Below are 17,531 nucleotides of genomic sequence, written 5' to 3'. Positions count from 1 at the left end.
ATGTTACACCTGACCTTTTTGGGCTCTAGTTTAACCCCTTGTGAAGCTGTAGAGCCAAAGATGTCACTGTCATTCCATCAGTAATTATAATAAGATAGTTTTAGTGGCAAAGTATATTTGGTGCCACCTTTTGTCAAAGGCAGCTTTCAATATGTTACACACGCTGTACTAACTGTCATCATTTAGTCATTCAGACAGCACTGCACTTGAACACACACTGAGGGCAAATTAGTCGTGTGTCATGTGAGAGGAAACATGCTGACTTCACACAGATTGTGCCGGATTCAAACCCTCGTTGTAAGACGCACGGTTCGTGAGCTGTGAGGCACCAGCTCTGCCTGCTGTGCCACCATTCCACTATAAATCTCAGCCCAAGACACAGACCCCAGGAATAAGCTTCGCACATAATGCTGAAATGAACCATTTGCAATGAAAACACCCTGATTTGCATAATGATCCCAGAAAATAATATCACCAATTCAAGTCAGATGTCAGATTTCATTTTCCATCACTGGAAGCACAGACAGAGGCATGATGCTACATATTGAACTTACATTTAGCATATGGCAGTTGACAGTTATAGTGTAAATGTTTGGATGGGCCATTTGCACAGTATTTTTTCTCCCTGTACTGGATGCAGTCGGCTGTCAGCAGATTTTTCTCCCACCGTAGATCAGTAGCCCGTTTTCCATCAAAAAGCTGTGTGCTGTTTGAGAAAGTACTGTGAAGTACTGAATAATAAGTTCTTAGATGAGTTTCTTCTCTCCCAGCACCTACCCAGAATAATCTGTCAGTAAATACTTAGGGGCAGAGTTTTCTATGAAAAAACTGCAGTAGTCCTAAATCAGAGGAAGGCCCCGCCCACACAGCAGAGGCAAGGCGAATGGTTGGTGCGTCCAGTGAAGTGGCACCGAGACTGACTAATGAAAAATGTCCAAAGTGATATCGCTTCAATCAGTGTACTGAGTCAGGAAAATTACAGGATAATCGTCATCCCACCTTTTTATTAAATCAAACTGCTGCTTTAAGAGGTTATTAAGCCCCTACAGAGTGACTCTGTGGTCTTCTGTATCCTAGGATGACTGGGATTTGAGAAAGTTGATGATGGACACCCAATATTTAAATCTGCGGTGTACAGCATGCCACCCAAGAGTTTTGTGAGGTCTGCTGCTTCGTGTAACGTGACCTGCAAGAACATTGTCAAATAATTAATATACAAGGGCAGCACGGTGGCACAGCGAGTAACGCTGCTGTCTCACAGACCCTGGGTGGTGTGAGAGGATGTGGGTTCAATCTATGCTCAGTCTGTGTGGGTTTCCTTTGGGTGCTCTGGTTTCCTCCCACAGTCTAGAGACATGTTCTTGAGCTTCACCCATAGTGTGTGAGTGACAGGGTGTGCGTTCCACTGATGTATGGATGAGTGACCCATTGTAAGTAGTGTATCTAGCAGCCTAAGTCACTGTGGTGAATGAGGTGTGTGGGCTCGTAACACTACATAGAGTTCATTGAAAGTTGCTTTGGAGAAAAGTGTCTGCTAAATAAATAAATGTAACAACTAACATAAATATTATAAATTCAGTTTTATTATTATTTTTTATAGAGCGCTCTTCTCACGCAGTGACACAGAGCGCTTTAACACAGACATAAGGCAAGAAAAACAGATACAAACAAAGAAGACGGTCAACTAATGGCTACCATAATGAAGAACTTATTATAGAGCTATAAGTATACCTACTGGCCACCGGGGAAAGGAACAAAAACTCCCAGCTGAAAGTTGAGGGAGAAAAAAACCTCTGGGGGTCCATGGGCCAGTGGTAGCCCACCCCTCCTGGGCATTCTAGAAAATAACAATTTGTAAGCCAGTGTTTAACAAGTAATTATAATGTTGGTGAATGGCATCACGTAGTATTGTTAGAAACAGCTGATCATGCGCCTTACCTACATAAAATGCAGTAATACAATTCTCTCTCTCTCACACACACACACACACACACACACACACACACACACACACACACACACATTGTCTGAAACCACTTGTCCCGAGCGGGATCGCAGCAAACCGGAACCTAACCCGGCAACACAGGGCATAAGGCCGGAGGGGGAGGGGACACACCCAGGACGGGACGCCAGTCCGTCGCAAGGCACACCAAGCGGGACTCGAACCCCAGACCCACCGGAGAGCAGGACCCGGTCCAACCCACTGCGCCACCGCGCCCTCCGCTATAATACCATTTAATAAAATTATAAAAATTATATATGTGTGTGTGTGTGTGTGTGTGTGTGTGTGTGTATATGAAAATAATATAATGAAAGAATTCGGATTCAGTGTTTCATTTACAATGATTTTTACATTTGCAGTCCTCAAAATTCACTGGCCTTGGGCAAAAAACATTGTACATCCCTGTTTTGAATTATTCATAGGCAGTTATGAGGGCTCGTGATACATTTTGCCCGGATCTCTCTGGATCTAGGCTGGGCAGCTGAGGTTCTAAAGGCAGGCAGGCTGTGATGTATTTTCTTGCACTGCGCTTCTCATCTTTAACAGAGATGACTACGAAGGTGTCAGACTCTATGTATCGTTCCACACGTCATTCGGGAAAGCTGGACCTGCAGGCATGCATGTACTGAAAAGTGAAGTTCCCTGTCTCCATGTTAGCACAGCATATAAACTTATAATTTCAATAAAGTGTCTTTCGCTAAGACATTTGTCAGTAGGGTAACAAATTTTCAGATCCAGATGTTCATTTTAACAATCTCTTTGTCATGAAATGTTATGTTGTTCTTGGTGGGTTATTAAAAGTGAATGGAAGCTTCAGGACAGCTTCAGAATTTTTGCTGTTTTGATGCAATATACTGAAATATAGTGACTTTTCTCAAATGTACACCCTCATCTTTCAGTTTGGGCTTTGCTTTGGTCAACGATTGAGTTATATGCATATATATTGTTTTTCTACGCCTTGCGATGTACTGGTGTCCTGTTCGGTGTGTCCTATGCCTACACACCCTATGCTTCTGGGACAGTCTCTGCACCACTACAACCCTACACTGGACAAGCAGTTGTTGGCTAATATTATTTTAATGTTTCACTCTCACAAGACCACCTGCTCATTGTCCTTCATACTTAATTGCACTAGAGCAAAAGATTACTAGAAGTAAATGTATAACATAGTACATTTTACTTGCTCAATCTCTACCAAGTCAGTCATGCAGCTGTGTTGTGACCCCTCAATCCCTCCCATCTCATGCATGTTTGGATAATATAAGATCCTGAAACATGTTCACAGTAAGACCGTCTGACTGCTCCCCAGCCATCTCCTCCGAAAGTGGGATGCTTTGGACGGGAGCCCTCTGTGGAAGACCATCGATCCAGACCCTCAGCATGGGAGCTTGTTTGTTGTGTGAAGGTGCAACTCCTTAATGGGGTTTCAGCTCCAGAGTTTCATGCCTGCTTTGAGGGAAGAACATTAAAGTCTTAAAAGCTGTTAAAAGCTGTTGAAATACACACCTTTGATAAACAGTAACCAATAACCTCATGCTGAGAAACATCCAAAAAGGATTGCGTGGCTCTTGCTCCCAGCACAGCCATGCCAGGATGTTGGCTCAGACTCAGCCTCTTTTTCCTCTACTCCCATTGGCTCCCAAGGATTAGTGGGCATTAATAGTCTCCTCTATGAACCAGACTGCTGAGCCACAGTTTTCCCTCCTGACCATTTTCTCGTTTCTTTCATCCTTCCTTCTTAGCCTTTGGAACGGATGTTTACAATATATTCTATTTATTATAATATGTACATGTTTCAGGTAGTATAGTGGTTAAAACTGCTACTTTTGTACCCAAAAGACTCAAAATCAATTCTCACATCCTGATGTAGTACCCATGATCAAGGTACTTACCATAAATTATTGTTGCAAAAATAAGTAAGTAGTTATTATTGTAGCAAAAATAAGGTAAATAGGTAAAATTGCTTAATAAGTACATGTAGTTTAATTGTTGTTAACAGTCTTTGGAGAAGATAGCCAGTTAAATGCATAAGTGTAAACCGTAGCCATGCAGGTGGTGAATACAGGTGGTCCTCGATTTAAGATGGAATGACGTTCCGCGAAACCCGTCATAAATCAAAAAATATAAGTAGAAAATGCATTTAATACACATCTCTGCGTGGCAGACTGGGAGACGCAGATCGCTGTCTCTGCCCAGCATCGCAAGAGAGTATCGCTCCGTATATCACTTGCCCGGGAAAAAATCTAAATTCAAAATACGGTTTCTACTGAATGTCTATCGCCAGCTCACCATCGTAAAGTAAAAAAAAAATCATAAGTCGAACCACCATAAATCGAGGACCTGCTGTGTACATATGATAAAAGTGAGTTTAGGAACTTGGCGACATTTCACGTTTTGCTTCCAGTTTTTCATAATAACCAACTGAAGGCATCGGTTCTACATATTACAGTAAATCAGAGAGGATCCCGATCCATATGCTAAGTCCTTCTGCAGTTTTATTTTTTTTAATGTCATGGATGGGAAAAGCAAGTGATGGATTGCCATAGATTTCCTGATCATCCCGGTTATCGTCGACCTGTTCTCGGAACGAGCCTCTGGCCGGGTGATGAATGGGTCATATTACTGCAGTGGAGCCTCACTGCAAGTAGAGGTTGTTGCTGCCCCTCTCACCTGGATCAGGGCCCGCTTCGCCCCGCACACCCCGAAGACTCTCAAATGGATCTGAAACTGCTGGATGTCATCCTCATGTTGTGACTCCAAGGCCCAATAGTTGCTTGGTCCATTTCCTGTCAACCAAACATTGAAGGTTACAGTTGTGATGGCAACCTTGGCACGTTTTCTGTATAATTTACATACAGTTCCTAAGCAGTAACTAGTTCTCACTTGAGAGAAGTCGAGAGCATCTGTCCTCTAATAGAAGTGTTGTGTTGCCTTGATTCCAGTCTCTCCTGATGACACACCTTCCTTGAGGAAGTCCCTGCCGTTCTGAAGTCACAGGAAACCTTGTAGCAGATTCCCGTAAATCCTCCCTGCCTTCCCGTTGTGTCAAGCGTTCCTGTCAGGCTCTGTGATCTTTCAATTAATCAATTGGAACAGGCTCTTAAACATCTAATTCATTAAAATGTAAATGAGCAGTTTAATTGAGTGAGGATAGAGGCCCGGGTGCTCGGATTGCAGATTGAGCTGATGGTAATGATGAATTGCCGGAGGAACGGGCAGAGCAATGGGAAGGGGTTTGTCCTCAAAGAACGTCAACACACACGAAACCAGATGATGTCCAAAGACTGGGTCCTTAAGGGAAACGTACGTTGGTTCACAGTGCAGTTTTCATTAATCATGTTTGTTTTGGAGTGGGGAATAACATGGGGAAGCCACATTAGAAGAACGGTGGACTGCTACTGCTGTATTTTCTACCCTTTCTCTGAGTTTTTTTTTTTGTTGTTGTTTTCCTCTCCTCAACTGCCAGCTTTTTTTTTTATCCAACTCTGCAATAGATTTTCAATGCTCTGTCACTTTCCAGCTTTTACATGTTGTTCAGTGCTCTGGGACACCCTGCTGAGAAGAGCTCTCTGTCGACTTAAATGAGTTTCAATAAGTCGGAAGCATTACACACACACACACATTTTCAGAACCGCTTGTCCCATACGGGGTCACGGGGAACCGGAGCCTACCCGGGAACACAGGGGCGTAAGGCCAGAGGGGGAGGGAACACACCCAGGACGGGACGCCAGTCCGTCGCAAGGCACCCCAAGCGGGACTTGAACCCCAGACCCACCGGACAGCAGGACTGTGGTCCAACCCACTGCGCCACCGCACCCCCGGGAAGCATTACAAATTATAAACAAAACAGCTAATAAAGGAAGTAGTTTGCAATGGAAGCTGTAATGGTCCCACTATAAATATGCTGTTCCATTAAGCAGCTAAAAAGTTTGGGAAGAATTGTGCTCCTCTTAAACTGGCATATTAATTGTATTTTAATTTCTCATAGCTAAAGTAATACGTTAAATGTTTCAACTTTATTGATCCAATAACAAAGGCTTGTCCACTTTATTCGCTTGTCTGACTAAACTGTTCTTGTTTTGGGGCACGGGGACAGCAGGTGGTAGGATCCCATCTTTACTGCTCATCTCTGTCAACTGTACTACAAATAATGGTGACACAACTCATCCTCTAAGTCCACGATCCCCGGGTTGTTGATGCTGTCATCCTCTTCCTCCTTCCACATGAGCAGCTTTGTATGTCTCTCTCAGAACTGCTGAAACTCTATCTACATTCAAGAAGGGTCTAGAAACTCACCTTTTCCGGACTCACTTCGCCCATGATCTCTCAAGTTCATGTATGGTATAAATGTTCATGCACCGTAACTTATGATCATCCCCAGATAAGCCTTTACACAGCCGCTACTCCTGTATTGTATGTAAATGTTTGCGTACCTTTAAAATAAATTGTAGGAAGGTGATCAGGTTTATATCTATCCTGAGATTTGTGCACCTGATGAACATCTATGCATGAAGTGGAAAGAAACAAACTAGGTTTACTGAAGAATCACACATCTGCAACCATGTCTCTCTTTCTCCTAATCTAATGCACAAATTGTATTTTCTATGAGATGTGCGTCACTTTGGAGAAAAGCATCTGCTATATGAATAAATGTAAATGTATGTGTTTCTAGAATTGGCATCATGGAGGGGCTTTTAAAACATGCTTCTCTCCCCTCTGTTAATACACATATACAAGCACCCTGAACAAGCACCCTGAGAGGTGTTTGGCGCCGAGCTGTTGCTCTCATAGTACGGAGAGTAATATTTACTGGGTAGCTCAAATGTATGTTATGGTTCTCCTTTGAAAACTTTCCAAAATTTGGCAGAGTTTTTATTTCGGCTGAGTTTGCAGTTTTCATCCTTTATTTATTTCAGTGTTTGTCTTCCTTTCAAATGTATTTCAAAGTATCGAGAGTTTCCCTGCAGTCTAGGTTATAAGTTTCCTGTTCAGACTTATGCTTTTAGGAGTAATTTATTCCCTGATCATGAACTCACTTTGTGAAAGTATCTTATGCAGAACCATAATCTAATGGACAGTTTTTTAATATATAATGTTCAACAAATGATTAATTTGATGTGATGGTTGCTGCCGTCCTGAGGGTCCCATTGCTTTACAGTCGGCTGGTGGAATTCTTATTGGGCAGCTCTGTGGCTTGATAATTAAGATTAGTTATGGCCCTTCTGAGGACATGAACTCTGCATGACTGTCAAATCTCTCTGTTTTCAGTTGCCCTGCATGTGTGGATATTTTGGGCACTTTGGTCAAATGTCTGCACTGCTTTCCAGTATTTCAATGATCTCAGATGAGGAGTGGCATATGAAACATGTGAACCGATATTTACTGCAGAACCAACAACTGGATTTAACAGCAACAATGACTATTAAGAAAAAGTTTAACTAATAGTTTATCCAATGTTTATACAATGTTTCAGACTTAGTCCGTTTTAGGCGGTGAAAATTTTAGTTTTACTGTCTATACGTCCATCTGTACAACCATTCATCCAGCCATCCATCCATTCATTCATCTGTTTCCTTATCCACGTACTCGGTACCATCGCCTTCCCTTGATGATTCTAGGCACTGGCTCGCACCGACTACATCAACTCCCACTGATATGTGTTGACTTGCCAGCTCCCGGTGGTTTCCGCTCTCTTGTGTTGGCTCGCATTGTCTCACACAGCCATGTGTTGTCCCTTGCCAACTCAGTTTGACATCTGCCAAGTCCTGCCGGGCTGTGCTGGTGGGCTTTGACTCCTGCTGACTTCCTCTGACTCATGTTGATGGCCTTTCAATCGCAATGCAGTCAAGCTGAGTGGATGGCACAGTATATGGCAAAGCCGGGGTTCTCATCACGTATGGGTTTAAGGAGTACAACTGAGTCTTTTATACCATGGTTTTGCACCCAAACTGTGAAGTGGCTGTGATTTGAGTGCATGTTCCCTGTAGAGAAAGAGCTGCTGTTAAACAGCTTTATCTCAAAACCCACCAGTGAGCACCAGAACATTTAAACACATAATTAGGTCTACATCTGCTACATGGAACTTTGGTGTTAAAACCAGTCGTAGAGCTTAAATAAGAGTCAGCTGCTTAGAATACAACTTGATTTAAATTGAATAAAGATGTTACCAGGGGATGTAAGACATCTCACCAAAATGCATTTGTGCTGTACAAATTAAAGTATTTCAGTTAGCTTGAACATGCTCTCCCATGTTTCTCCTAACTTGCCTTAGGTTTTGGTATTCTAGTACCCAAGCTTGTTGTTCATTAATTTTTGACTTTGAGTTTAGCCTGATTTTTAATGTTTCTGGTAAATTTTTTCATCCGTATGCCATAAGGCCTCATAACATCCTCCACACTCAGCATCTCAACACGTAAAATCAGTGATGACTAGGTTCATTGAATTTTACATGTGGTGTGTCCCGTCACATCCCGCCACCCACAGGAAATGAATAGGTTAGCCTTTAATAAAGAATAAATAGTATCTAATGCCAGATTCAGGAGTTACACACAACTATACATATCAGTGGTATCATTTCAGGTAAATGAGGTCTATAGACCATAAATTCCTAATAGAAGTGCAGAATTTGATAATGTCGGTTAATGATCTTGGTTAAAAAGTGTAATCCAGCATTAGGTGTTACGTGTTGCAGTTTTATAATTGCTTTACGAACAATGATAATAGGTCACGAAATTCCGGATGGGAAAAAGTGATTGTGAACATGTCCCAGTGATGACATGAAACAAACTACAACACATCATAACAAGCTATAATTTAAAGGCAAAGAACAAGAATATGAAACAGTCCTGAAGAAATGAAACAGCAATGGGAACGTGATCATATTAGCTCCAATGGCCACTGCGAAATGCTGGCGCGTGAGGCCATGCGTGTGAAACGCTGAGTTTTACGGGGGAAGGTTCCAGTCAAATTCCCGAGTTGGATCTTGGCAAGGGTAAATGTGCAGAGGTGGCAATTAGTTCCTTGTTGTGATGGGCAGTGCTGGCAGCAGATGTGTCTCATACCAGTGAACTGACGTCGATTCAAGTGCATAAAACTGCCAGAGCCTTTGACAGTCACTATTTGATAAACACAGGCAACATAAAGATTGATGGGCTGATTCATGATACCACCCCCACCTTCCCTCCCCAGCTGGTGTTTCTGATCCCAGATCCATCTCGAGGTGCCTGGTACACCCTCCCTTTTGTACTCAATCTACCTGGAGATGCAAAGTACCTTGAAGTCCTGTCAGCCTTGTGTCGGAAGATATTGCGGTACTTTGGATCCTACCTCCTGTTCTAGTCCTCTTGACCAAAGTATTTCCTCTGAATTGCTCCAGTAAAAATTACTCAGACGGATAAACAGGAAAACCATGGCAATAAATGGATGTAAATTTGTATGACATTAATTCCACAGTGTCTTTCACTGTGGTCAGAACATAAGTTCAGTGTTCAGGAACATACATGTCCATGTTTGTCTGTTGCTTTTTTGTACCACGTTCGTTACGTCGTTTTGCTCTGCATCAGTCTGGCTTTGCGCTCTCGGGTTTCGTCAGCATGTAATCTTGGTGAATTATGGGCGAAGTTAATCAACTGCAAACAAATATTGCAATCAATAATACATTGACTTCTCCATTAAATTATTTGTCATTTTTGACTCAGAGCGACTATTAATTATCGAGGCTGTGTCATAATATCCAAAATCTCGGATCACACAGTTGCCCAAAAAGTTGGAATGTGGCCGTACTGAATGAGCAACAGTTCTAGTATCTTTGCTTACCCTGAAGTAGCAGTTATACTGAATTGCTGGGACAATCAAAACCTTGGTGGATTGGACAGGTCTTTTTTTTTTTGGCCATTTTAAATGACCTTTAAGCAACTTTGAATTTATTTAAAAAAAAAAAAAAAAAAAAACCTAGTAACTACAATGGACTGGTCTCCTATCCAGGATGTGCACTGCCTTACATCTTAGGCAACCAGGATAGGCTCTGGACCACAGCAACCTTGCACTGGGTCATTTGTTATTCAAGTTATTATTTATGATGGAAGGGAAAAAGTGTTGAGCATTTTTATTTATTATAGCTTCTTCTGATGTTCTTGCACAACCTAACCCAAAAATAAACTGAGGGATGTCAGTGTGCATTGGATGGTTTTTATTCATTGAGAACTGATGGTAAAGGTGACTTTGGAGTTACCAGCAAAATGTGGTAGAGCAAACTTCCAGTCACAGTTGTTTGTAAGTTGATGGGTATGTGTAATGGATGCAGAAGGGTAAAAAAATAAATAAATAAAACTGTGAGCACCAGCTGACCTCTGGAAATAATAGAGCACCAGGCTGTAAAGGAAAAGAAGACTGCTTTAGGCATATGTGTAGGGGGGCGTTGCACATTTGGGGTTGTGTGACCATGTCTGCTCCAATGAACCTCGATCTCCCGTGCTGTGCAGAGACCCGGGAGGACCGGACCAAGAGGCTGTTCCGACACTATACCGTTGGCTCCTATGACAACTTCTCCTCGTACAGGTAAGTGCACCCGAGGCTCAGTTTTCAACCTCTAATCTGACCTACTGACAGGTAAAGGCAATGAATGAAACACAAGATGACGAACACCGCACATGCGTACAGGATAAAATTAAGGTAGAATTCGCATTAGATAGTGATTTGGGGAGAGAATGATATATGTTTTCATTTATTTAATATTGGGTTTGATTTTAATGTAGCTGAAAGTTATTTTAAAAAAAAGTTAAAATGAAAAGTCAGAGTATTTTTGTTTACTATACTTATAAAAGTCTTAGATTGTTTTTATTTGCAATACTTACAGTATACAATAGCTGTATATAATGTAGTTTCTAAATAATCAACAGATATCCCCATTATTATGCTTTTAATAATTGTCCATAACAATAAAGCGGAAAGTGGCCAGAAGGTGACGAACACTGCATATGCTTATGTGATGACTTGTTAAGCAAATATATTCAGTAGTAAGCTATGGAGATGCCATATTTTTACTTTCTGTCATATTAAATGTTTTAATTTTGAAGTAATTTGACTGAATTAAAAAAAAGTGGTGCACTGTGACTGAATGGCATCCCATCCAGGGTGTGCCCTGCATCATAGCCTATACTTCTGGGGTAGACTCTGGACCGCTCCAGCCTTGCAGTAGACAAGCTGTTATTGATGGGTGGATGGATGGACGGATGGACTGATGGATTGAACGATTGAACAATCGATCGACGGATCAGTGGAAGTTCTTCCCTGTGACTGAGCTCTGTATTCTTGTGTCCTGGTTCGGTAAAGGACAGCAGCAGAAGGCAGTTATCTGGTGTTCACTGGATGGATGTGGATATTAGCAGCGTGGAGATGTTTTTATTCTGCATTTCTCTTCTATATTTGGACCAAAAGCTTTGTGAGGGTTTTCTCCGCTGGGATGTTGGAACTGATACTATTAAAGTTCAAAGAAGTGTGTAGTTTGAGCTAATATATTTATATTTTTAACACGTTCTGAAGCATATGTGAAGCGTAAACTGGCCCACTTATTGCATGAAATGGAGAAGAAGGGCCAAGGCTGGATTGTTGGTGTCATCATCTGAGCTCTCAGTGTTGGGTGCTGCAGTCAGTCACCTCTATGACAAGGGACTAGTGCCACATAGCTGCGTGTGTTGAGCCCATTCGCCGTGGGTCACCAAGCTGTTTAGATCAACCTTCCAAGACTTCATGGGGGAAAGCTGGCTACCTATGACCTAGCATAGATTTAAAGTAGCCATTGTGCTAACGTAGGACCTTGGGTCTTTGCAGCTCTTCCACCTAGCGGTAAAGGTGGGCACTGTACTTTTATTAGCTGCCAAGATTTCAGCTTCTCAAGTTTGCCATCTGAAACCATAACTGTCTGTGCCTCATCACCTGGGGAATGGGTAGAGTAAGAGGATTTTGAGCTTGCATGTCAGACTTTTCTCGTGTTCCCTACAGGAGGATAATTGAACAGTCTGGAGAATACTGTGGGCCGAGGCTCAGTAATCCATTTGCATACTGCAGGAATGGCAGTTAGCTTGAACCATACCCAGCGTCCCACTGTCACCCAGCATCAGGCACATGGGACATACCGGTATTTTCACTCTTCGTGGGTGCAGAGCAGTGTGATAAGCCTGCCCCTCAAGTTAGGAATACCACCAAGGATTAAGGAGATCCTAAAGGACATAAAGACACACATTGCTCTATTTAAGTTTGATACCAGAGATGATGGAATATGTTGGATGATGAATGGCATACGTGAGAGATGATGGAATTTGTACCCCATGACAGTATTAATTGTTTAAATCTTGGCTGCTCTCTCAACAAACCTACCTTTACTTCCTTTTCAGTAGGTTTGAGGGCAGTCATGAAAGACCCTAAGCATATGGGTGGTTTTTAAATATAAGTAAATCGCAGATATAGTTATCAGTGACTATTATTGGGTTTGAGTTTTTGTTTGTGTTTTATTTATGTTGTCACGGTTTCATCACCAATCTGAAGTTTGCTAGTTCTGCTTTACAGATGTATTAGGTCTTCCAAAATCACAAGGTGGCAAAATATAGGACACTAACCAGGTATTCAGCTGAAGGTCTTCTCATGCATGAGTGGCAGGAATGCATCTAATGTAACCGAGCATTTACTAAATGTGATTCGATTCTTTTTTTTTTGTTTATTCTTTCCTTTCACTCGAGTTGGCCTTTGCATTTAACCTGTGAATCATTTGATATTTCCTCTGATCATTCTAAACATGCTACCAATCATTAATGAAGTATGTAAACTCTAATGTATTGGTGGCTCAGGTATTTTAGAGAATATTAATATTTTGGTTTGATTTAATTTCTTGTAACACAAATTACATTTTTACTATTTGGTTACATTTCATTTAACCTCCCTACTATGCCTTAGGACACTGATTGAAGTGCGGAGTTGAATTCAAATTGTCTCCTTTCAAGGTGGTACGTGTGTGTTTCTTAGTTGGAAATATTTATTTCTGGAACTGGAACATAAGAATGTGTGTAGTCATTGACTTCTGCTTCAAAAGTACTGCATCTTCACAACTCCGTTCCCTGTTGGTTGTTCATTAAAGCACAACATGGCACACCAGACTGGTGCTCAAACACGCAGCATTTCTGAGACAGAAAAAATCATCCTGAGCTGAACAAATTCTACTTGTAAAGGTCAACGGGGAGTGGTCATTTCCCTCTGATCTCTTTAATCTGGTTTCACGGAACATAGTAAGGAATGACACATGGGAATTTTTACCAGACAAGTCCTGATGGGGAGGTGCTTAAGTCTCTCTTCTAAAAAATATGTGCATCGTAGGGTCATCATCCTATGTTGATGCACGGAAATGGCACGTGAAGCTGACTCACTGCTTGGATCGGAGTCAGTCACTATATTAATTCTTCATGTCCTCTTAATCTTCTCTCATCTATTCCTTGTTGCTTAGTGTCTCTTGCAAAACAAGGAAAATTCTAGAAAATTTAGCCTATGCTCCAACAGGTTATTGACTACTCCTGTTAAGATTTGGGTATTGAGTTTTGTTAAAATGTTAGTATAGTATAATGGTCATGCTCAGCTGGCGTTCAAATAGTAGGGATGGGAGCACAGGATAAGGAAATAACTCTAGTGCCAGAACAACATCGCTGTTCTGTAAATGATTTGTTGTCAGTCCCTCTTTTCCTGGTCTACAGATTGTATGTGGAGCCCTCCTCTTTTCCATTTTCCACCCAAGACATCATTGCTTTTAATCTAGTGCTCTTAAATCCTTTCCAGATTAAAGGCTGTGGATGTTTACAGTAGCCATACACAGGGATGTGATTGATCTAAGGAGCTAAACAGATCCTTAGAGGTACTGATGTTTGCAGTGGAGATGGAGTCTCTTGAGATGGCAGCAACATGTCAGTGTGTTGACGTTCCCACTCGTGGTCATTCCTGCTGTGTAAGAATGGAGCCTGTATTCCTTCAGTTACACAATGTTACTCTGGCCATTCATAAAACTTCCAGTGATTATCTTTTCAAAGGCTGTTGTGCAGCATACTACAGGTGAATAACCTTACTTATGCCCTTCTTACATTCACGTTTTCAGTTCCCTTAGTTTTGCTACAACGGATGAAAAGTGGTAGATGGTGATGAAACCAGTCAGTGATGTTCCATTGAACATAACATCTGGTCAGTTTCATCCAATAAAAGCCTGCAGTTTGTCCGCAAAGTTGAGAGATTCTGTAAATAATGGTTGCTGTTCTTCGTAGATGGCTAGATTTGGGATTTCCATGGAGGGTAATGACGGGATGTAGAGTGCAGGATCTCCACAGTAAGAGGATATTGGTTGGGTCTAGGACCTCCTGCTGGGGGTGGTGTGGTGTCACACATCAGAAGGGGGTAACCCTTGGCTAACTCTGTTCATACAGGAGGTACCTAGGGGAAGTCCATTCCCATCCTCCAAGGGGCTCTGGTAACCCATGGTAAGTGGTGCCAGTGTCCCATAAGGGCCACAAGTGAGACGACAGCCTCCCCAATATTGTGGGCTCTGTGTGTGTTATTGCTGTGTTTTTTTTTTTTTGCATCTTAATGTGTTGCGCTCTTATTCACACTCATGCTTAATATTTTGCTGTTTGGGTTTGGTACTAACCTCAGAATCCAAGCTTGAGTGCAGTGAATTGCGTTCACTGAGATTTATTTAGTATTTCATGTCAGGAGTTGGTTTGTGTAGATTTGAGTCTTTCAAGCAGTGATTAAAAAGAATAAATAAATTATCCCTACATTGTAATTCTGCTTTCTGGTACAAAACCTTATTTATATCAGGGGTTTATTGCAGCCACATCTGAGGTTTAATAAAGCATGAATCACTTCATAAATGGGGGGGGGGAATATATTTTCCACTTGAAAATTATATCCTTAGGGTGACCATAGTTAATTACTGTCAAATGTAAGGTCTAAAGCAGCACATTCATTTCTAAGTGGTATAACGGATGCATCGGAATTCAAATTATGCTTCAGTCACCTTTGATACATCAGTATTAAACAAGCATGGAATCGGAAGAAGGGTAGGCAAGTTACACTAAAGGCTCTTGAGTGCTCAAGTACATTTGTGCATAAATTGACTCAGGTACCTCCACCTAAGAGTGGTTGAAGGGACTGGTATCAGTTGTCTTACTGGTGTATAACTCTGCAATCAGTAGTAGACCCAGTTGTGTCAAACATCAAGAATAACTGAGGACATGCAAACATACAAGAAAGACTTGCAGCCCATTAAATGAATTTATCTGTGGGAAAAGATCTGAAGAGATCTTTTTCCCCTTCTCTCGAGGGCTGATCATTTCGATTTCTACGGGAGTGTCTAGTATGAGGACTGCCAGTTCCTTGGTATGTGGGGTAGCTGGTCACAGTTACTAAAATAACAGCCGCTGTGTGCTGCTCCAACGCATTACATAAGAGACTAAATATTGCAGTCGTTTTCAGACTTGGATTGCTTCTCGCTGCGTGAGTCACCTAAATGCACTCCTCTTGTCACAGTTCCTCCATTCTTTCTTTCTCTCTCTCTGTCTCCCTTCCTCGTCAGAACATCTCCCCTCCATCACTCCGTTCATCCTTCCTTCCCGTTCTCCTTTAACAGTCGCTGCCGTCCTTCCCCTGTCTCCCTTTCGCCTCTCTCTCCGTCATTCCTCTCCTCCGTCCTCCCTCTCGATATCCCAGGGCAGCCCCACTCTGTCCTCTCGGCCACTCTCATCCTCTTCCACTGCCCCCCTGGTGACTCATTCCTTTTGTGGCGACGGCTCCCCGCCTCAGCCCGGCTCTTCGGGGCTCCGGTGGATGGCTTTGCGCGGGAGAGGGGCACAGCGGGGAGACCGAACGGCAGGCGGATGAAGTCGCGATGCCGCGTTTCCTTCTGGCGCTGCCTGCCAGGGGGCAGGGGGAGATCGTCCTGACGGGTGTCTGCATCGCTGCCGCTCCACCTGGGTAGAGGGTGTGTGTGGGAGTGGATGGTGTGCCAGCCTGTGGGTGTGAGCGTGGATTTCTCTCTCTTTTTCTCTCTCTCCCTCTCTCACTCACTCTCTTTTCTCCATGCTGCCACAGTAAACGGCACGGGTTCGCTTGTGTTGCGTTGCGCCGTTGAAAGCCCGCATGCACAGGGGGCATTGTCTTTGCCGCAAAAGCTCTGTTGCACTGAATGAGGATTTACTTGTACCCTTTATTTCATTTATTTTTTGTTTTTTGTATTTTTTTTTTTTTAACGAAGGTTTTACTGCACTGTGATTTCAGATTTGCTTTTGGTAGCTTGTAAGGTGTATGGGGAGGGAGCAATTGAAACCTCCCACCTGAAGATTATTTTCACTCCCTACTTTCTAATCTTTGGTCTTGATTGGACCTCCTGTGAAGGAGTAGCCTGTGGGTGAGCAGTGTTCCCTCTGGTGGTCCTGACCTCTGCTCGCCCATGCCTTTTTGACTGACAAGCAGCCCATCTGCCCCTTCCTCAGCATGGTGCTGAACTCTGACCTGGTGGCCCTCTTCTCTTTCCTTCCCAGCGACTACATCATAGAGGAGAAGAATGCAGTCCTGCAAAAGAAGGAGAATGAAGGCTTTGGATTTGTACTGCGAGGTGCCAAAGGTGAGAGCAAACTTTTCTCTGACGGATGGGCCCAAGCCTGAGTTCAGCAAGCCACGTGGCCTTGCGGGTAGTTGGGTCCATGAAGCTCAGACCAAACACGTTTACAAGTGTGTTCTGAAAGGCTACGCTTACATGTTACCAAGCAGCTTACAGTTGAGGTTGATGTAAATAGTGTTCGTGCACTTAGATACTGTGCAGATTGAGACAGTGAGACAAGCGCATGGAGTATCCTAATTTACTGAACTGCTGGCATTTAAATCAAGACTGTGGTGAACTGTCATGGCATGTGACCAGTGCTTAGAGAGGAAAGATTGTATGCATTGGTTGGCTGAGTAAGTCCCCCTGCTGGGTACGGGGGCTGAGTCAGGGTCTTGGCCGGCCAGCAGGAGCATCTTGCCAGCTAAGTGCGCGGCTGGCCCTGGGTGGCACCATCTTGGGAGAGATCCCATCTGTTCCCCACATGGTGCCGTGATGGTGGTGTTGCTCTCCGTCTGAAACACGCATTCACTCATATCCTTACATTTCCCCAGAGTCTCTGTTGATTTTTCAGTTATTCTGATAGAAATTTGCATTCACTGCAATGGTTACTCATATCTGCATGCTTGCACTTGCGGTTTTTGTATCATTGTCACGAGCAATGAACTCCGATGTTGAAAAAAACACATTTTGTTCAGTTTGGGATAGTTGTCATTGTCAATGACTGCACATTTCTTGACCGCGTCCATGAGTGCGTTTTCCCGCAAGCGGCAATTATAGAAATGCTGTTCTGAGTCATTGTGTTTTCAATCAGACTGCTAGATATCTCTGTGGTTCGCATTTGTGTTCTGTTACTGACCCCTCCAAGGTCCAGGGCCCCGCTCACGCTTTTGCTGGACTCAT

At 42.8% G+C, this 17,531-nt stretch overlaps 1 protein-coding gene across 7 annotated transcripts in view; it reads left to right on the top strand.

Annotated features, from left to right (window-relative positions):
• Nucleotides 1-17,531, top strand: part of LOC108936537 (SH3 and multiple ankyrin repeat domains protein 3-like) — a 205,775-nt gene that overhangs the window by 162,002 nt on the left and 26,242 nt on the right. For all 7 annotated transcript variants that reach the window (XR_003797304.1, XM_029248682.1, XM_029248683.1 and 4 more), the window contains 2 exons: nucleotides 10,483-10,558; nucleotides 16,570-16,652. Coding sequence is in view for 6 of the 7 variants with exons in the window: in XM_029248682.1 (XP_029104515.1) it covers nucleotides 10,483-10,558; nucleotides 16,570-16,652 (159 nt within the window). In the remaining variant the exon portion in view is untranslated. The remainder of the gene's footprint in view (nucleotides 1-10,482; nucleotides 10,559-16,569; nucleotides 16,653-17,531) is intronic.

This window comes from Scleropages formosus, chromosome 24 (genome assembly GCF_900964775.1).
Source record: "Scleropages formosus chromosome 24, fSclFor1.1, whole genome shotgun sequence".
NCBI lineage: Eukaryota > Metazoa > Chordata > Actinopteri > Osteoglossiformes > Osteoglossidae > Scleropages > Scleropages formosus.
The sequence above is the reverse complement of the archived record's forward strand: the minus strand, read 5'-3'. Positions and strand labels throughout refer to the sequence as shown.